The 21488-nt window shown below is 45.2% G+C and overlaps 1 protein-coding gene across 3 annotated transcripts in view; it reads left to right on the top strand.

Annotated features, from left to right (window-relative positions):
• CYTH1 (cytohesin 1) overlaps positions 1 to 21488 on the top strand; it is a 79576-nt gene that overhangs the window by 20927 nt on the left and 37161 nt on the right. The window contains exon 1 of one of the 3 annotated variants that reach the window (XM_036836815.1): positions 14024 to 14283. The exons of 1 other annotated variant lie outside the window; for it this stretch is intronic. In XM_036836815.1, the coding sequence (XP_036692710.1) occupies positions 14256 to 14283 (28 nt within the window). In that variant the 5' untranslated portion in view covers positions 14024 to 14255. Of the gene's footprint in view, positions 1 to 14023; positions 14284 to 21488 lie in introns of those variants that run through there. One more of the 3 variants, XM_036836811.1, reaches the window with a different exon arrangement.

Genomic DNA, 21488 nt, shown 5'->3' with positions numbered 1-21488 from the left:
TGCCCCTTCAAGAATAGATTATTAGAGTTTCCTTATTTGCTTTGCATTTTACTGAAACCACCTGCCTTGTAAAACAAGGAGATTAGATTTTAGACAAAACCATGGTTTCCGATTAGTTTGTTTTTAAAATCAGTGACAGGTACCAAGAAGAAGTTTGGACGGGCTGCTTGTGTGGTACTGCCTCCCGCCTTCTCTGCTCTGCCCCTTGACACAGCGTGGGCGTGGTCTGTCTTCCTCCTCCTCTGTCATGTGATGGCTGCATCAGCAGGGCCCTGGTTTCTTTTCACTGGTTCACTTTGCTCTCTGTCAGCTGAGTAAAAGGATGGGTGGAGTGCACCGATTTTGTAACTTGGTCTTGTGGTTTTACAAAGAAAGGGGGTGATGTATAATTAGTAAGGCAGAAAGGGAGCGAAGGAAACAGGAAGAGGATATACAGTGCTTGTGCATCAGAGTAGATGTGCAAAGCAACGAAGAGTGGGCAGGCAAGCTCCTGTGTTCCCCAGCCTTATCTGTCCTTACTGTTTGAGCTGTCAGAGAACTTTGCTTTCATACACGCTTAAATTTCGCACCATGATGGCAGTTGTTTCCGTATTTATTGAAGGCTGGCCATTTTTTTCCAAAAGTTATTAATTGAATTTGGTTTAGAAGTACACAGAACACCATTCCCCTAAGTAGTAAAAGTACCAGAAAGATCATTTCTTTTTTTTTTTTTTTAAATTTATCTTCTTATTTATTTATTTATTTTGGCATGCGGGATCTTTAGTTGTGGCTTTCAGACTCTTAGTTGAGGCATGCATGCGGGATCTAGTTCCCTGATCAGGGATCGAAGCTGGGCCCCCTGCATTGGGAGCGTGGAGTCTTACCCACTGGATGACCAGGGAAGTCCCCAGAAAGATCATTTTTGGAAATACCAATTGCATTTATTTTAAATAGCTGGTGCTTGTCATGTATTACTTTACTCCAGTTAAAGAATGAACTTGCCTGATAGCTTAGTCACCATTGTCCCCTACAAAACCATTAGGCTTGTTTGATCCGTAAACATTTTCCTTTCAACCCAGGACAGCGTTAAAACAATCCATTCATCACGCAGTGGGTGATGAGTATTACACTGAGCTGATGGAATACCTAACGTGATTGCTCCGTGATTACCTGAGAGCATAGAACGCTGGTTCAGCAGACACTTTTCATCTTTGAGAAGGGGAGTCTTAGTTCACAGAATCAGAAAATGTTTAGAGGGGAAACTTACCATGAATCTGAGTCAGCATCTTTAGTTTTGTTTCCTGTATATGGCTTGACGGTGAGAGGGTCGCGGGAGGAGGTTCTGGAACTGGAATTTGAATAGGTAGAATTCAGGTAGAAAAAAATAGAAAATATTTTAAAGTTTATTTTACCACAGTGATACAATATATACACATAGTTTAAAAGATCATATACCACATAAAAATTTACATGCATCCTTTTTAAAAATTAATTAATTAAATTTGCCTGGTCTTCTTTGAAATTATCAATTGCTTTCTAAAATACTGCAGCTTTGCCCCAAGCTTACCTATGATGCTTTCTATCTGCTTGAGCACATCAGTCAGTTGTGTCCCCCTGGACAGTGCACATGATTTTTCCGCTCAGATCTAGATCAGTTGCTCTTAAGTCTGCTGTGCGGCCTTTGTTTCCGTTTCCCCCCCCAGAGTCATTGGGCATTCCCTCTCTGTTGGATCACCTTTTCCTTGGTCTGTGTCTTTCCTGTTTTCAGTTTACCTTAAGTTTACAGAAGCATATTCTCTAGAAGTTTCCTAGGAAAGGGTATGTGGGAGGTCGGTGTTCTGAGTCTGCATGTTAGAAAATATTTTGGTCTGTACTTAACACTTTTTGGATTTGGTATAAAATTCTTGTAGTAAAGTTTTCTTCTGATTTTAAAGGCTTTTTTTTTTTGCTTGGCCATGAGGTTTATCCATGTTGTTTCATGTAGTTATAGTTTGTTCACTTTTACAAATGTATGATATTTTATCTTTTGAGTATGCCACAATTTAAAAAAAGTCTGTTCCACTTTTAATGGACATTTAGGTGGTTTCCATTTCGGGGTTATTGCTACAAATGCTGCTGTGACCATTCACATTCATATTTCCTGGTATTCATGTGAAGGGTGTATCCCCAGCAGCATTTATAGGAAACTCAGTCTGTTAATAGCTAACAGATGCTGTCAGCTATTAGTCCCTATTTATGCTTTATTTCATAAGCAGTTTACTTTGATAAAAAGACCAGAATTCAGCCTTTAGGAGAAGTTTCTTACTGGTTCATATTTGTGTTTTATAAACTTATCTCAGTCGAGAGGGGCTGTCTCTTAGGCAGTTTCAGAGTTAAGGGAACTCACTCTTGATGACTTCCTCACTAGGGGCATCTGGTCCCTGTGCCCGGAGAGTGCATCCCATCAGGCTGGGGGAGCACATAGAGAGCAGATGGGGGCGAGGGCACCACCCCGGGAGGGCCCCACTGGGCTTGGTGGTGGCAGCCGTGGTTGGCGTGGCTCCTCCACTCTCCCGTGTCCTCAGCTTCCTTCATTGTGGAAGGGGATGGTGACGGTGGTGGCAGGGGTGCCTCCTGATCTCCTCCAGGGTTGTTTTGATGCTCAAGAAATCCTGTATTTCTGTGAAAATATCTCTGTGTCTCTTTGGAAACTGATACAGCTTTTCAAAGTTACCTGATTGATTATGGTGCAGTAGCACGTGTCCCTTCAGTTGGGGTGACAAGACCTCAGGCTGTCTAGCAGTTCCGTGAGCCTGGTTCTTGTTTGGAATTCCACATCCTTTTGTCTTTGAATCTGCATTTGCTAAGTCCCTTTTTCTTGCAAACTTCTCTCCAGGTAGGTTTCCTGGCTGCGAAGAGAATGTGCAGCCCAGCCAACACAAATGTCATTCTGTGACTTTGGGTATAAAATCATTTTCAAAAAGAGTAGGGTAACTGGACTGAGGGTTTGTTCAGTGGAGGGAAGTTAAGTTTGGGGCCACATTCCTGGAAGGATGAATCATCACTACGCGAATGACGGAAATGCAGGTGGGTCTCTGTGGATGGTGGGGTTCTCTCGGGGTGACAGTAGATGGGTGGGGAGCCACGCAGGACCAGGTCTTGAAGGGCCTCTTGTGCTGGGCAGCTCTGTCTAAAATGCCCTTCCTCTCCCACGCAGCGCCTGCTTACCCCAAAGGTCATCTCTACTTCTTCCTTTAAGATTGTGGCCACAAAGTGGTATTTGAATCTCCCTGGATCTCCTCCTAAATACCAGATAATGCCACTGAGATTGTGGATTTTCCCAAGTCACTCTCCGTTATTGGACTGCTCACATCCCCATTCTCCCCGCCTCTCCCAGGGACTGATTTTTGGTGTTCTTCCTCCAAGAACTTGGAGCACCCGGCCCTCGCGTCCTAGTCCTGAGCAGCGTGAGTGGTGGTTTAGGTGACCGCTACTGCTGCCACCAGCCCGGGCCTCCAGAGGCCTGTGCTCTCTTCACCTCTGCACCCCAGCACCCAGCTAGTGTGGTGCTCAAACTGAACACACGGTAGAGACCCAAGTCCTTTTTGAGTGGATGCAGAGTACTAAGCACTTACAGTTTTCAAATAATGAATACTGTGTGTGTGAGCAGCAGCTAGAACATGGGGGGCAGGTATCCTAAGGGTATTAGGCTCTTTCAGGTTGAAAGTAAGAGACCCTCAGGTTACCAGGTGATGAGACTTTCTCCTAAATGGACACAGGAAGTGGGAGGTTCAGCCGCCACAGTCGCTCTGGGTCCCGGAGCTCAGGTCTGTTCACGGGGAAATGGCCTTGGGAATCCAATCTTGCAGAGGGTGCCTGTTTAATTTCATTAGTCCACGTGGTGAGGAACAGGAAGTAGGAGGTTCAGAGGAGAATATAAATGCATTTCACACACCACAGGATTCTGGACAAGAGAAGCCTGTGTATGGTGTTTTTGTTTTGGGTTGGGGGGCGTCACTGAGGTTCAGCTTTCACCTCTGTGATGCCTTTTCTGACCACCACGTTGAATACTTTAATAACCGCTCCCACGTACGCACTCCTGATTCCTTCTTTTCCACATAGCACTTGCCACTTTCTAGCGTGCTAGTTAATTTATTATTTATTGTGTATATTGTTTGTTGTCTGTATCTGCCCATATAACATAAATTCCCATTGGCTATCACCCATTCCCATAAATTAGTCACAGTGTACAGACAAAGGGCAAACCAATTTTCATATAACAAAAAACCCTTCAGAAAATGAGAACTGCTGCATATCACCAGAGCATGCATGACCTGTATACTAGGTAGAACATGACTTTCTTCTTCTGTATACATTCAAAAGGTAATTTATTTGCAAAAATGGCTAATTGTAAACCTTTTAACAATCTTCTCATGTAGCCAGCAGAGGGCAGCACAGACTGAATTGACCATATCCGGAATTTTGACTTTATTTTAAACGGCATTTAAAATTGCAGCAACTGCTTACAGGTGTAGTTCGATATTTATCAGCATCAAGTTTAGTATACTTCGTTCTCATTTGTGAGTCGTACTGTTGCTCCTCTGTCCTTGTGAAGGAAGATGTTTCTGTTTATCGCGAATATGTCAAATTCATGTTTTCTAAAGCGTACACAACACGTTTCCGAGTGTGATCGTGACGGCAGGTGTGAGTCCTTTGAGGCATCGTTCCATCATCACCAGGCAGTGGGTAATCATTTATTTACCCGGGCTTCTCCGAGGGATGGTGCTGCCCTTACCCACTCTTGGAGGGCTGGGTCCAGGTGCAGATTCCTCAACACGAGGGTCCTCTCTGAGCGTCTGGTGATTTGTCGAACCCCTTCTCAAGGAAAAAAAGCACAGAAACTCAAAACCACGTGTTTTTTCAGTTTTATGGCATTGATAATGGATTTTCTTCACATAGAAAATAAGACCAGATTTTGTGAAGAATTGCACCTTTCTCATTTTTTTCTTGCAAAAGGTAATGACTCTTTTTGGAAAAAATTGAAATTCAGATTGTATACATAAAATAAAGGCTAAAAGGGCATGGTTTGGGCTTTTTAAAAAAAATATCTAATTGATTTTTACTTTTGATGATAAAACTGCCAAAAATTCTGCCTCATGAAGTACGCACTGGCAGATGTGATCAGGTGCAAAGTAAGTGCATGTCCAGGAATTTTTCATTTGAATTCTCTGCGACACACACATGGTATTTCTTTTGTTCTCAAGTCTTTTTTGTGCAATACTGATTTGATGCTGTTTGTGTCTGTGAGGAAAAACAGTACAAATCCATGTTTTTCAGGTAATCCAGGAAGTAGAAGTAACCTTTAAAAGAGTTTTGCAGTATTTCCAGGCAACTGGATTTCTGTCTGCAGAAGGTTGAGGTCTTTGTCACTTTCCACCCCAGCTTACAGATGCACTTCTGGGGGTTTGAGGACACTCCTGTGACTGCATGCTCTAAGCCCCTCTCCTATTGGCAGCTTATCAGGAAAGATCTAAGCTACAGAGAAGGAGGCCATCAGGAAGCAAAACAATTTATCTCCAAATCTCAGAAAGACTTTAAGGCACCATGGGCCTCTGAGAATAGAGATACGGAGTGAGGCTAGAAACTGGAGGGGGGGTTGGAAGTCATGGCAGGCAGTTAAGACTTCCAGTTCTCTTCCATCTCCTGTAGCAAGGCGATTTCTCTTCCCCCTTGGTAAAACATGAAGATGAGCCTGTAAGGAAACTGAGTGAAAGTCTGTGTACTTACTTATGAGCTCCTTACCCTTTCTCCTCTACCTAGCTTCCCAGATGCTGCTGGCCAGGTTTATAGCCCACATAGCTCAGGTAGGAGGTTGGAGATCACTTCTTTAGGTCATTGCCCAAGAAAAAAGAACCTACAGAGTCCTACATGTGGGATATCCACATGTTATTGCTTTATTATTTTACAAAGACACCCCCCACTCAATAGGTCACAGCTACTACACAGAGCTTTTAATCGGGTTGTCAGTGCCTCTCTCTTAAATGTAAAGAAACAGCCTCTGTTTACTAGACATTTAAGGAAAATCCCCAAACATTAACAACAGAACAAAGCAAACGGAAGAAAAGAAATTAGAGGAAACAGGTCATGGAAGAAAACCTTATAAACTATATACTTGGGACTTCCCTGGTGGCGCAGTGGTTAAGAATCCACCTGCCAATGCAGGGGACACGGTTTCGAGCCCTGGTCCGGGAAGATCCCACATGCTGCAGAGCAACTAAGCCCGTGCGCCGCAACTACTGAGCCTGCGCTCTAGAGCCCGAGAGCCACAACTACTGAGCCCACGTGCCGCAAATACTGAAGCCCTCGTGCCTAGAGCCCGTGCTCTGCCGCAGCAAGAGAAGCCACCGCAACGAGAAGCCCGTGCACCGCAACGAAGAGTAACCCCTGCTCGCCGCAACTAGAGAAAGCCCGTGTGCAGCAACGAAGACCCAACACAGCCAAAAATTAATTAATTAATTATTTTAAAAAAGGAATCGTGTTTAGAAAAAAGCATAAATATTAAATGATAATTCTGAGTTTTTTTTAACACAAAAAGATTATCTCACTAAAGGCAGAATATATCATACTTACTTTCTTCTGTTTAAATTACAGAAGGAATACATGATTACTATGTTCTGGGGTGGGGGGGAAGTGCGGAACACATAAAATACAAAAATAAAAGTCTTTTTTTTTTTTTTTTTTACTGCCTACATCACAAGGTTAAACAGTGTGTGTTTTTCTACAAGTTTTTTTTTTTTTTTCATTTAATTTGTCTTAGAGCACATAGATCTACCTCAATTTTTTTAAACTGGTACATTCCACAGCAAAATCTGTACTATACTTCGATTTTGTACTGATAAAACTTTGTTTCCAGTACTTTGCTGTCACAGGCTGTGTGCAATCAACATTCTTCTACTTCTATCTTTCTGTACCTGCAGAAGAGATTCAGAAACGCTGAATTACAGAGTCAACAGGTCTGGGCAGCTAACTTTTTATTTTGAAAATTTTTAGACCTGCAGAAAAATTGAAAAAACATGGAGTTGCCATATGCCCTCTACCCAACTTCCCCTAAGGTTACTATCTTACATACCACAGTACAGTTATTAAAACCAGCGAATTAACACCAATACAATACTAGTAAGCAATCTGGCAGTCCTACTGGAACCTCACCAGTTTTCTCACTAAGGTCCTTTTCTTCTGGTCCAGGATCTAATTCAGAAGACCCCACTGCAATTAGTTCTGACCACGACAGTTCCCAGTCCTGTGTGTCACGACCTTGACACTTCACAGAGGATTTCTCGATTATTTTGTAGAATGTTCCCCAATTTGGATTTGCCTGCAGTTTTCTCCTGATTCAATTGAGGCTGTGCATTTTTGGCAAGAATGAGGTTGTGTTCTTAGTGCATTGTGTCAGGGTCCATGATGGTGATGAATCCTTTTACTAGTGATGTTAACCTTGAACATCTGGTAAAGATGAGTCCACCAGGTTTCTGTAAGTTTCTGTGGCTGGCTGTCCTTTTGTGATTCCTAAGAATCTTGTTGGGAGATGCTCTGGGGTGATGTGGATATCTGTTCCTCGCCATCCTTTCTCACCCCCCAATTTTCGTGTCAACGGCTGGGTGCTTCCTCAAGTTGGCTTCTGTGTCTTTCAACCTGTCCCCATCATTCTCTGAGCACTTCCTCACTTCCTGCCATCACAGGATTTTCCGGGCAGGCTCATTTTGTATTTTTCCCTACCCAGCCCTGGAATCAACCGTTTCCCCAAGGATCACAGGTTCCTTTTAATGGGGAATGGTATTTAGAAACCAAGATCTGGGCATAGGGGCGTACTGTAGAAACATTTTTAACTGGGACAGACATTACCAAACTGCCTTCTGAAACTTGGCACCACCTGCTCCCCACCACACACTATGAGACTGTCCCCTTCCCTACAACCTCACCAATGCTCTTTAACACTCTGGTAGTCTACTGGCTATTGTAATTTATACTGCCCTGTTTATTAGGGTTATTGGCTGTCTGTCTTTCTTCTCTGAATTGTTCATATCCTTTGTCCTATTTTGCTACTGTTGTTTGTCTTTTTATTGGTTTGTAGGTACTCTTCATATATTTTGGATAGTAATCCTTTGCTTGTAAGTGTTGCAAATATTTTCTCCAACTATACTGCCAGTCTTACCTTTTTTATGAGAGCTTTTGTCATACAAAATAGAATATAAATAATATATTTATATATTAAGTTCATTCATATGAAGTCAAGTTGGTCAATTGTTTTTTCTTTTATGACTTCTAGGTTTTTGTGACCTGCTTAGGAAGTAATGTTCCTTTGCAATAAAATTAGAAAAAATTCACTTAAAAATGTACATATGTACATATATAGGTATATATAATATATACTTTTTATATTTACATACTTATATTTGTCATTCTGTACTTAAAGAAACAAAACAAAAAACTCCAGGTGGATTATAGGTCAAAGTACATATACACATATAAGATACACTTTGACCTATAATCCATCTGGAGGTTTTTTGTTTGTTTTTTTAAGTATAGAATGGCAAAGGGAATCTAAATTTTTTCTGGATAGTCAATTGTCATCACCATTTATTGAAGAGCACATCCTTTCCCTGCTGATCTAAAATACCACGTGATCAGTACAAGGTAGTGACTAAACGCGCAAGCCCAGGAGTCAGCTGCTTGGGTTACAGCCCTGGCTCCACGGCTCACTAGCTATCTGCTTACTCTCTCCATGTCTTTTAGTTTTTTCATCTAGGAAATGGAGAAAATTTTCCCACTTAGTAGGGTTATTGTAAAAGTGCTTAAAACAATGCAGACACCTAGTAGACACAATACATGTTAGCTATTATTATAGACTAAATTTGCACGCACACATTGGTGTGTCTAGCCAGTGCTGTCCAAAAAAACATAGTGTGGGCCAAATACATAATTTAAAATTTTCTAGTAGCCACATTAAACAGCTAAAAGATAAATGGTAAAAATAACCTTAATAATATATTTTATTTAACCCAATATATCTAAAACATTATCATTTCAACATATAATCAATATAATAATTAAGATACTTTGCATTTTTTTGGTGCTAGGATTTCAAAATCCAGGGTGTGTGTTACACTTAGAACATACTTGAAGAACTCAGTAGTGGTTACCACACGTGACAGTGCAGGGCTAGACTAGTTCATGACTTGGTTGTATATTCTTGGAACAATATCACATGTGTACCTGCAAGAAAATTACTAAAAGAACTGAGCAGCCACCCATAACTGAAAAAAATCTCTTGACAAACTAGAAAGAGAAGGAATCCTTTTTTAACATGATAAAAGGTATTTACAACTTATAGTAAATGTTATATTGTGTGGAGGAATGTAGAAAGCTTTTCCTTTAAGATGGCGAAGAAATGAAGGGTGTCCACGCTCAGCAACTTCACTGGTGCTGTGCTGCAGGGTTTTCTAGCCCAATCTTTCTCAGCCACGGAGCCCCAGGAGAATTGGGCCCGAACGCTCTAGCCGGGGAAACGGGGCAAGAAAAAGGGCACAAGGATTGTAAAGAGGAAAAAAAGGAAACGATTGTCTCACAGGTGGATTGACTGTCCATATAGAAAAGGTAAAAAACCTAAAGATAAATTGTTAGAATCATTCACAGAGGTTGGCAAAGCTGCTGTTCACAAAGTCAACATATAAAGCACAAATGCATTCCAATATATTAGCAACCAACAGTAATTAAATACCTGGCGATAAATCTATCAACAATGTGCAAGAGTTTAGTGGAAAAAAAATTCTAAAATTTTATTGAAAGACTTGAAAGAGGACCTAAATCCATGGAGAGAGAAAGTGCACTCAGGACCCAGCACACTCAGATGTCAGTTTTCCCAGAGGATCTACAGATTCAATGTAGATTTGCCACTGCAAATCACAATCCCAGCAGGTTTTACTTGTCTGTTTTGGGGGTTTCTTCACCGCAACCAAGAGTAGCCCCGCTCGCCACAACTAGAGAAAGCCCACGTGCAGCAACGAAGACCCAATGCAGCCAAAAATAAATCAGATAAAATAAATAAATTTATATATAAAAAAAACTATATACTTAAGAGTCTCAGAAATTATATTACTGAAACAACAGGATGCTATCAAAAAGGAATATTCAGAGATTAAGAGTGAGTTCTTGCAAATTAAAAATAGCAAAAATAGAACATTCAATAGAAAGGTTGGAAGATAAAGCAGAGAATCGTCTTAGTTCAGGCTGGTGTAACAAGGTACCACAGGCTGGGTGGCTTAAACAACAAATGTTTATTTCTCACAGTTGTGGAGGCTGAAAGTCTAAGATCTCAGTGCTGGCCTGGTTGGGTTCTTGGTGAGGGCCCTCTTCCTGGTTTATAGAGGGCTATCTTCTCGCTGTGTCCTCACATGGCAGAAAGAGAGAGCTAGTTAACTCTCCGGCCTCTTCTTATAAGGGCACTTATCCCATCAAGGTGGCTTCACCCTCATGACCTAATCACCTCCCAGAGGCTCCACCTCCAAACACCATCACATTAGGGTTTCAACATATGAGTTGGGGTGGGTGGGACACAGACATTCAGGCCATTGCAACAATATTTCCTAGAAAGCAGCTCAAAAAGGAGAGGAAAAGTAGGAGTGAAAAGATAAGAATAGTTAAAGGATTCACAGTGGAGGCCCAGTGTCTAACTAATAGAAATTCCAAAAAACAAGAACTGGGAAAAAAAAAAAGGACAGGAATTTATTAAAGAGTATAAGACTTCAGACATAGGTTCTACCTGGTGGCTAACATAACGTATGAAATTTCACAATACTGAGTGTAGAGATAAGGTCCTAAAAGCTTCCTGAGGGGGGAAAAAGGTCACATACAAAATATTGGGAATCAGAATGGTACCATCACTATGAGCAATACAGGAAGAGGAAACAATGAGTGGATGCCTCCACTATGCTCAGGAAACGTGACTTCGCTTAGAATGCCACACCCCGCCAGAATGTCAGGTGTGAGAGAAGAGACATGCAAAATTCACAACAACGACGATGAAAACCCACCCCTCCACAGCCTCTCTCTGCTAGTTGTTAGAGAATGTGCTCCACCAAAATGAGCAAGCAGTCCAAGAAAGAAAAAAACCATGGAATCAGAGACTCAGGTCCAGCGGTGGGAAATGTCTGGGGGAGTGCTCAGGGTGGTGCCCCGAACGCGGGCCTCAAGAGCCACAAGACCAGGCTGAGTAGGAGTGTGGAGGTTTCTGGAGGCCGTCTCAGAAAACAGACCGCTCGGCGCGTTTGACCGTCTTGACAGTTGCATAGCTTGGTAGAGAGTTTGGCGTGAGCAAACAGAAACAAACAAAGGACACTTAGTCCATTCCGTGGTTATTTTAATCATAGTACATTATATAGCTGAGTTGTGAGCAGTGTTTATGGGAATACTAAATACTGATTTAACCAGAAATGTTTGTGTAATTATACCGAGTGGGCATGTGTGTGTGTGTGTGTGTGCATGTGGGAGGGGGGTGGGGGTAAAAGGCGAGTCTTTATCTTCCATGGCAGGCAGTTGACGTCTAGAGGTGAAAACTCGAGAACAAGTAGTGTAACTAGTTATTTCAAAACAGGGAGGTGATGAACAGAAGAAATAGTCAAGAGACCTACGTCTGTGAAGCATGAGTCGGGGCTGGGGGGTGGGGAGTTGGGCAGGAAGCCGTGGTTTTCTGTTTTAAGCCTTAGGTACTATTTGCTTTTTATATGATGTGTGCATCTTTTGCTTAGAGAAACAAACCAGGCACGGTGGTGAGAGACGAGCCTGGAGAGGCACAGGGTCCCAGGAAGGGGGTCTTGAAACTGGTGATTACGGGGCTGAGACTTGGTGGGCAGATGTCAGGCCATTGAATTCTTCAGGGCCGGTTCCTGGGGCCTTGTGGTTTGTGTTGTGCCCTCACAGCTCCACTCTCTATGCTCTCCCTGGTCCTCTGGCCCTGTTGGATTATGTAGGAGACTGGCGGGCCAGGGGACAGTGAGGTCAAGGTGTCTTCTCCCCACCAGGGAGCTAAGGTCGGCTGAACCCTCTACCTGTGGTCCTGCCAGCGGCCTCTCTACTCCGCTGCCCAACAGGCCTGGCCTGGGTCAGGGCCGCCCCCTCTCACTGGCCCTGCTGCTGCGTCTCTCCCTGTGGTCTCCCCACACTCCACCCTCACTTTTTTTTTTATAGCTACTCTATTTATTTATTTATTTATTTATTTATTTATTTATTTATTTATTTATTTTTAGCTGTGTTGGGTCTTCGTTTTGTGTGAGGGCTTTCTCTAGTTCTGGCAAGCGGGGGCCACTCTTCATCGTGGTGCGGGGGCCACTTCTTCATCGCGGTGCGTGGGCCTCTCACTATCGCAGCCCCTCCCGTTGCGGGGCACAGGCTCCAGACGCGCAGGCTCAGCAGTTGTGGCTCACGGGCCCAGTTGCTCCGCGGCATGTGGGATCCTCCCAGACCAGGGCTCGAACCCGTGTCCCCTGCATTAGCAGGCAGATTCTCAACAACCGCGCCACCAGGGAAGCCCCTCCACCCTCACTTTTATAGACAGTCCCTCTCTTCTCTCCAGACTCCCACTCTGAGTGCGTCTCTGTCTCCTTGGGATTGTGACTGACGTGGGTATTGTGCTGAGAAAAAGACTTTTCCCAGAACGTTACGTGGATATTCTTGGAGGCTTTCTTTCAGGCTACATCCTGATAAACCCATTGTAAGCTGAAAATGTTGTAGGTCAAAAATGCATGTAATACACCTAAACTGAACATCATAGCTTAGCGCAGCCTACCTTAAAGGTGCTCAAAACACACACAGTGTGTTTTGCCCCCCTGCAGTGGGGCAAAATCATCTAACACAGAGGCTATTTTGTAATAAAGTGTTGATTTTCTCATGTAATGGCTTGAATACTGTATTGACACTGAGAAGCAGAACAGTTGTCTGGGTCCAGGATGGTTGTAAGTGTATCGGTTGTTCACCCTCGTGATCATGGGCTGACTGGGGGCTGTGCTCACTGCTGCTGCCGCCCAGCATCACGGGAGAGGATTGGACCGCATACCGCTAGCCCGGAAAAGAGCAACGTTCAAAGTATGGTTTCTACTGAATGCGTGTTGCTTTCACACCATCATAAAGTGGAAAAATCATAAGTCAACCATTGTGGGACTTCCCTGGTTGTCCAGTGGTTAGGGCTCCATGCTTCCACTGCAGGGGGCATGGGTTTGATCCCTGGTCGGGGAACTATGATCCTGCATGCCGCACGGTGTGGAAAAAAAAAAAAAAGTCAACCATTGTAAGTCGGGGACTGTCTGTATACTTATCTCTTGAGGTAAATATATCTTAAGGATGAATATATCTCATATATTGTATAATATATGTGGTTATACATATGAACTATGACAGATATGAGAGATATAGAGATATAAAGAAATGTATATATAGTTAAATTTTACATGTAAAACACAGAGAATAAGAATATAATACATAAAACAAAAATCTGGAAAAATGTAAAGAATATATACTGAAATGTCATCAGTGGTTATCCCTGGGTGACCCGCCCCCCGCCACTACTGTAATCTAATTTCAATAATAAACATGTGTCATGACTATAGTAAGAGAAAAGAACAGTTTGGTGCAATATATTAGAACATAGAATGGGGATGAAATTGAACTTATATTGGGAATAATGCCCTTAGATTTTTTTTTTTTTGGCCTCTAAAATCCGCCTTCTACTTTTATCCTGTGACCTCACAACATACTGTCATGATTACGATCTCTTAGTCATGCTCTTGGGAAATGCGCTGTTATCTCCTTGTGAGACAACCAGGGGTTTTTAAGTGATTCCATTCTAAGAAGGTACTTGGGAAGTGAAGAGAGAGACGCCAGCTCTGTCTGCTGCTTTGGGCGAATCTGAGACCAGAAGTGCCTCTGTTACTCGTTGGACTCCAGCTCAGACTGCTTCCAGGGAGGAGGTGGTTAACCTCTCGGAAGCTACTTGAGCTTGACTTCAGGAACTGGGTGGTGGCCGTGAACTGGGAGTGACGCTTCTGTGGCTGGAGGCTGATTGGTCCAGGAGTGCGGCCAGCAAGTTCCCTGTCGGTCCAGGAAGCAGCTCTGAGCTGTCCCGGTGGCTGGACAGCTCACAGGTATTCCTGCCTCACCCGGCCCTGCCTCCCAGGGAGTCTTTGCTCTGAGTTCTCCTTTGAAGAACAAAACCCAGCAACCTTCAGGGTCCTACTGTGACAGAAAAGATGGTCCTTAAAACCAAAGAAGAGGACGGTGAGTCCCAGTCCTGGCTTGGGTGTATGGGGTGGGGTTTAAGTAGCTCTTTTGATTGACATGTGAAATTCTGTGACGATAGTTTTACTGCCTCTTGAGAAGAAGTACCAACCGACAGTCTCTTGCCTCTGTGTGTGCGTGTGTGTGTGTGTGTGTGTGTGTGAGAGAGAGAGAGCGCGTGAGCCAGAGAGAGGCTGTGTTTTTAAACTGAAGACGTCCCCCAGCCCCCACCCCCACTCTTTACTTTTCATTGAAGATCCCCCTGGGTGCGTCTTGGTGGCATGTGCCCTCCTACTTGGTGATCGTGTCTGATTTCCTGAATCTGAGCAGCAGTCTTAGAAGCTCTGGAAGTTGCGTGTATACCCAGAGTGAGTGTGACACTAAAAAGGAAAGATGTTAGAGACCAGGGTGAAAGTATTGGTGAGGTTCAAGATGAATATTAACCATTTTTATTAAATAAAAATGTAACAAAGAGAATATCCATAGTTATTTGATCTTCCTCTTTTGGTATTAGGTAAAGACTGAAGCCTTGTCAGGTCTGGGGAACTTCCTTCGTCTTCTCCACACCCACACTGTAAACAGTGAAGCTATGAGTAAAGGGGTGACAAATTTTGTGGATTATAAATCCCAAAAGCTTTTGCAGAAGAACTGGCTTAAAGCACCCTAGGTCCAGGCTCTCAAATGTTCTGAGGTTAAGTTTTGTGTGTGGATGTGTGTATGTTTTCTTGTGATGCTTTCATCAGATGGCCATGTTTTAATGCCATAAGACAAAAAGCAAAATGTATACTGGTTTGTAGCTGGTACTGAATGATATGAATAAGTCAGAAATAAATATTAGGCTGTTTTTCAAAATGGATTTTGTGAAAGTGATAATAAACTTTGGGGGTCCTTTTTATGCTTTTCCTTATCTGGTTCACTATAAAGTATTTTCAAGTTTTACCTCTATGTCAGACAGAGTATCTTGGACCATATTCACAGGGTGGTTTGAAAAGCTGTACTGTGTGTGAAAGCCTTTGGGAGAGAGGGCATTTGGTGTTGATAATGACCCTTGGCATGTGAAGAGGGGACGATAATGAGGCAGTTCCAGGTCAGGGCTGAACCGCCCCCATGGGAGGTTTTGTATCTGAAAGGTGAGTCCAGGGTAGCCAAGGTCTCTCGTTCAGAAGGGGAGCCTCGTGAAAGTGGAAGAGGACATTGGCGGCTGACCCTGGGTTTGTAGGGCCGCGCCGGCCTGGCCTGGGCAGATGGTGACCGCTGCTCACGGAGCCAGTTCTACCCTCTTACCTACTGCTGCTCCTTCTGGGTAGCCTGGCTTCAGACCCACCGAGGTGGTGCTAACAGTCGCTTCAAAGTCAAAATCAAGGGGTCCCATGTCGTCAGCCTCTAGCCATCCTAGAGGCTTTAACATTCAACATAAACTGCTCAGTGTGTGTGCCCTTGATTCAGGGGTGGGAGTAGGGCCAGGGCTTTTAGAGATCAGATTTTAGTGGTAGGATTAATGTGCAACTTTGCTTTGAAAAAGTCGCCTTCAAGAGAGGGTGGTTCTCCATTTCCCTCAACCCTCCTGGGAATGTTTCATCTTGTTGTCTATTTGGGACATTAGGGAGGGCAGTGTTGCTAAGATAGATACCCCTAGGTATTGAGGTGAGATGCAGAAATGGCATCAGGCAGATGTGAAAGTGAAGGGAGCAAATGGACTTTCCCGGGCAGGTCCCCAAGCATCCCGGGGAGGGATGGTTAAGTGTCAGCGTGTGCTTCTCACGCAGTTGCATTGATTAGATTGTTACCCAGAGAGCTGCCCCACACAGGGGAATGAAGTTTTAAAAAATGTCTCTAAAGGGGCTTCCCTGGTGGTGCAGTGGTTAAGAATCCGCCTGCCAATGCAGGGGACACGGGTTCGAGCCCTGGTCCGGGAAGATCCCACATGCCATGGAGCAACTAAGCCTGTGCACCATGACTACTGAGCCTGCGCTCTAGAGCCTGTGAGCCACAACTACTGAAGCCCGCGGGCCTAGAGCCCGTGCTCTGCAGCAAGAGAAGCCCCCGCAATGAGAAGCCCGCGCACCACAATGAAGAGTAGCCCGCGTGCAGCAACGAAGACCCAACGTAGCCATAACTAAATAAATAAATAAATTTATTTAAAAAAAGAAAATGTCTAAAGAAGTCAGATCCTACCTGCTGCACGAGTGTCTAATCCACAGTCCTTCAGTTACAGATGTGGCTTTGCCTCTGTCCTGACTTGGTACTTACGCTCATCAATTTCTACTCCACTTATGCAGGTGTGTGTGAGTGAGGACTAACCAGTGGCAGTTGTGCAGGTGCCTGCGAGACTTAACCACTGTACTGAACTGAGCACTGTTTTCTTAACTGCCTGGGGCTATTTTTTAGCCGTTTAATCTTACCTTTTGAGTGTTCGGTCCTCCTTGGTTTGCCTTTGAGCCTTCTCTTTGGGATGGAATCCCAGCTCCTTGGTGTGTGTGACACGAGGCCTTCACCTGCATAGCCCAGGCTCTCTGCCGGGTGCCCTGGGCGCTGACCCAAGGTGTGCTCACTGTCTCCAGGAACCCAGCTACTCCCTGGCCTTCTCCCCTCACTTGGGATGTGCATCCGCGCTGTCTCTGCGTCTCCATTTGGGGAACTCATTTGTTCTCAACTCCTGGCTCAGAGGCTTGACTGCTCTGAAGCCGCTCGGTCCCTGGTGTCCTCTGAGCCCTGGGCAGGCGTGGCCGCCGTGGCAGCATGTGCTACCACCACAGTCTCGCTCGCCTACCCCTCTGGCCTCTCCCTTCTGTGCAGGGCATGGGCTGGAGCTCTTTGAATCCCAGCTCCGAGCACAGGCTGGGCATATGCAGATGCACAGTAAACGCTGAGCTGACGTGGCTTTTATTATTCCCGTGAGAGAAAATAAAGAGCTGAGGGCTCAGCCAGTGAGTGAATTGGGCTTGGTCTGTTTGTGGATTATTTATACTCATTGAGTCTTACCTCTATAAACTGGAGGTAACAGTGCATAGTCCATTGTCAGGAAATGCACAGAGTTCATAGTCGTACTTTGTTGTCAAGTTCAAATAAAAATGGAAATGGAAAAAGATTTTAAGCCATGGATACTATGTGAGTATAGGATAGTGTTATTTATAGGAAAATATGCTGAATAGAATGGAATTAAATAGAGTGCCTCTCCCTTAGGACATTGGATTTTCAGGTTGCGTCTAGAATACTCTCTCTGATGGTAACTTACCCCTCATCCCATCCTCTAAACGCGTTCCTTGTCATTATGCCAGCCTCATGTTGGGCAGGTTGCTGAGGTCGAGGCGAGTATTAAACAGAAAAGCAGAGGTGCTGTAAGTGAACATCTGTAGATACTCCTCACTCCCTTCCTTAGGAGTTGAGTTTGTATTTTGCGAAATCAAAAATGGTTACATCTTTACTTTTAAGCTAGAGCGCTTGGCGCTGTACAAAGCACACATCTCAGCAGACCTGCATCACCATCTGCTGGGACCAGTTTTGAAGGGGACTTGCTCTGGTCTGGATTTCATAGGCTCTAGCCTGGATTTCATAGGCTGTCTGTGGACCGCACCAGCGTGAGTGCCCGCAGCGTTGAACAGAGGGTCAGGACTGCCCTTTCTTCTTGATGAAAGAGATGAACAGAAATGGGCCTCGGGTTCTGCTCTGAAAAGAGCGGACCTTTATCCATCGTCTAAGGCTTTCTGCAGCCTCCCAAGTTCTCTTTGGTACGGAACATAAATGCATAGGGCTGGCTGCCAGAGGTCAGGACCCAGCGTCCAGGAGGCAGGTGGGGTGCGGAGGGCAGCAGGTGGAGTTGTCTGAGGAGCCAGCATTGTGGAAAGAAGAGGCAGGGAGTGTGGGTCTTGGCAGGACACCGGTCTGGGGCCTTAGGAGCCCCCAGCCTGCCAGTGGGCAGTGGAGACGAGGACAAGGCAGGTGCGGTAGATCTGGACAGGAGGCGTCAGGACCTTGTGGTGCAGCCCTTCCTGTGGCTCTGGAAGATTCGCTGAATATGTTGGGGGGGGGTGCTGGCAGCACAGGACCCACATAGAGTTTGCTGCTGGTAATGTTAAATGTGGAGGGGTAGACGTCCTGGAAGTTTTTTATAATATCCATTTCTCACTTTTCCCTTGCATTTTGACAGCCTTCCAAAGGCACCTTTACTGAATTTACATTGTTCTTGTCTCTGCTCCTCTTTCTGTTTGTTGCAGCCCAGCTGAGATTTCCTTTTTAGAAAAAGACTCTTGTAACTGCTGCTGTCTTCTCCTGTTACCTTGTGAAGAGCTTCCGCTCATGGGGATTCAGATGGGTTCATTTTGCAGCTGGGACAGTCACTAGATGCAGAGGGGCCACAGGCTTGTGGGTCCGCAGCTCCTGGGGGGGGACATGGAACTCCGCCGGGGCTGGCGTTGGGCAGCACTGCTGAGATGCGCTGCTCTTGGGACCCACGTCTCCTCCTCCTGAGCCCGTGCTGGGTGTGACACACTAGTGAAAACGGGGACAGAAGTCAGTCCTGCTGCCCTCAGTTCTGCTCATGGTCAGGACTTGCCCAGCCACTCCTTCCCTTCTTATGAAGATAATTTCTTGACTTTTGTATGTTCTTCCTTCCTTACCCTATGGAGAAATCATGAAAGCTTAACTTCTGACCTAGAAAAATGCAATGCATTTCTTTTCTAAGTCAGTGGCTGTTTCTGCGTCTCCTCTCTTTCTGGCACCTGAAGTCTCTTCTGTTAAGCGTTCAGGATTCTGATTCATAGAAATACGTTGGAATCCCACGTAGACAGCGTGGCATGATGGTATAGTTGCCTCAGGGGTTTCACACGCATTATAACAGGACTCAAGTATGTTCCTTCCACTAAAGGAATAATTAGTCATTAATCTGAGCAAATGTTTTGGGGTAAGTGGCTGGTGACATTTCCATATTTTCTCTGAATAGAAATTTCAACATACAATTTTGCCTCATTTGTGGATCCAGATACACAGAAAGGTATAAAATGCGGCGTTGCCGCCTCTGCTTGCTCCCTCTCCACACTCCTCGTCTCTGAACAGGGTCCCTGTTGACAGTTTCAAGTGCGTCCTTCTCAGATCTTGCATTTACCAGCATCGGTGCCACGCGCATGGTGTCCTGTTCCTTCCCGTGGCACAGTGTCTGGGAGATCTTTCTGTGCTGGCATCTACCGATCAGCTCGTTCTTTTTCATGACCAAATCGTGTGTAAGTAGTTTTCATTTTTGCACTTTTGGGAGTATGTCCATTGGATAAATTCTTAAACGGAATTGCTGAATTGAAAAGTACTGCAGAAAGGTTGCGCCGTTTACACTCCCCCAGCAGAGCCTGGGCCGCCTGTGTACTCCCGCGCCCTTGGCCCCGATGCTCTCATTTCTGCCAGACTCACTGGGAGCGGTGTGGTGTTCGTGCTTTAACCTTGAGAGTTTAAGCGTCCTTCATGTCTGGCCACTATGTTTCTCTTTCTGGGTCTGCTTTTTATGTCTTTCGCTGGTTGTGTCCACCTTTGTCTTACTGCTCTATATGCTGCTCTCCTTGTGAAAAGAAGTTAATCCTCTGTCATATATTTTGCACATTTGTTGTCCTGGTTGTTTACCTTTTAGCTCATAGAACTTTATTTTCCATTCTGAAGCTTTACATTTCATTGTAGCAAACTGAACAGACTCTCTGAGATTATGACCATATTAATCCATGCTTTATTCTAGAATTTTTGTGGTTTCTTTTTTTACATTAAAAGCTTTGATTCAGCTAGAATTTATTCTGATATAAATGAGGCAGACATTCAGCTTAGTTTTCCCTCAAATGGGTAGCTGGCTAATTGCCCCCCACCGTTGACTGAATAATCCTATTTTTCTTTATATTTTTGTATCTTTTAAAAATATTTTCTTTATGAGATTTTATGACTTGAAGTGCCACCTGTGTGTTTCAGTATTTCTTGAGTTCCTTTTCTGCTGTTTTCCTTCTCTAGTGCTGAAATTTCCAATTATTGATGTCTCAACACTTTAATCTCTGGCAGAGGCTCGCCTCACATTACCCTTCTTCCTCTTCATAGTTTTCTAGGCTATTCATACATACATTTTCCATATGAACTTTAATATCGTTTTATCTGTTGCGCTCCTGTGAAACTCTTGTTGGTAAGGTAAATAGTTTTAGAAACTGAGGCACATACTGAGGACAGCTTTTCCCGCAGGGGTCTCTCTGCCCGTGCTCAGATCTTCCTTGTTTTCTTGGTGACTTGCTCCTGGCACAGTACGTGCGCTGGCTTGCGGGGAATTTGCTGGTGTTTGGGGGTAGAAGAGAGGAGGATCTGCTTGTACTGGAGGGAGGAGGGCCCCGCCCTCTCACGGGTCAGCTCGCCTCCTTGAGCTGGCGGCTCTGAGGCACCGTGCCGCCCTGGGTCTCCGCGGACAGAGCGTTGCCCACCGCCTGCCTCAGCCTCCTCGTGGCCCCGCAGTCCTCCCCTCCTTCCTCCCTGCAGTCTCCTCCTGTCTCTGCCGCGCCCTCTGCAAAGGCCAGGAGGGAGAGGACGGCCGAGGGCAGCCCCGGCAGGGATGAGATCCCCGCGCTGGTGCCGGGAGGAGGCCCCGTCAGGGAGGCTGGCCCTTGCCTGCCCCGGCTCTGCTGCCTGTGAGCGGACCCAGGGCCACTGGGACCCGGAGCGCGGGCGCCTGGGTCGGTGCCTCCAGCTCCTCTCGGGCTTCTCCCAGACCTCAGGGGCACTTCTCTGGACTTCGGGCAGCTCTGAGAAGGGTTGATGTCTGGCACCGGGAGCTGGCTTTTTCTACTTTGAGGTTAGAGTTAGGAACTGCTACCCTCTCGGTTGCTTCAGGACTTTCTCAGAGAGGGGACAGAAGCCAGTCTCGGCTTCTTTGAAGAAGCATTTATGCTCCTAGCTTTTACTAAAGAGCAATTCAGCATTTTAAAGCATAAGGAATAGGGTAGAATGGTTGAAACTCCATGCCTGAGTTTTGTGTGACACAGAAGCAGGGGAGGCGGGGATGCTGAGTGTGGAGGGCTCCACGCCTGGTATGGGCTGGTGCAGGGCCTTTGCCCAGGAGACGCGGGGCTCGGGGAGGCCGAGTGCGTAGGGTTAGCAAGTCTGTGATGTTGGTGAATTGAAAGACACTGATTTACTGCCTCTCAGGAGCTGTCTGTGGAATAAGCGAGTGCTGCAGACCACCCTGCGCGCGTGGCGGA

This window comes from Balaenoptera musculus, chromosome 20, assembly GCF_009873245.2.
Source record: "Balaenoptera musculus isolate JJ_BM4_2016_0621 chromosome 20, mBalMus1.pri.v3, whole genome shotgun sequence".
Classification (NCBI taxonomy): domain Eukaryota; kingdom Metazoa; phylum Chordata; class Mammalia; order Artiodactyla; family Balaenopteridae; genus Balaenoptera; species Balaenoptera musculus.
Note: the sequence above shows the minus strand (reverse complement) of the source record. Positions and strands in the feature narration are given on the sequence as shown.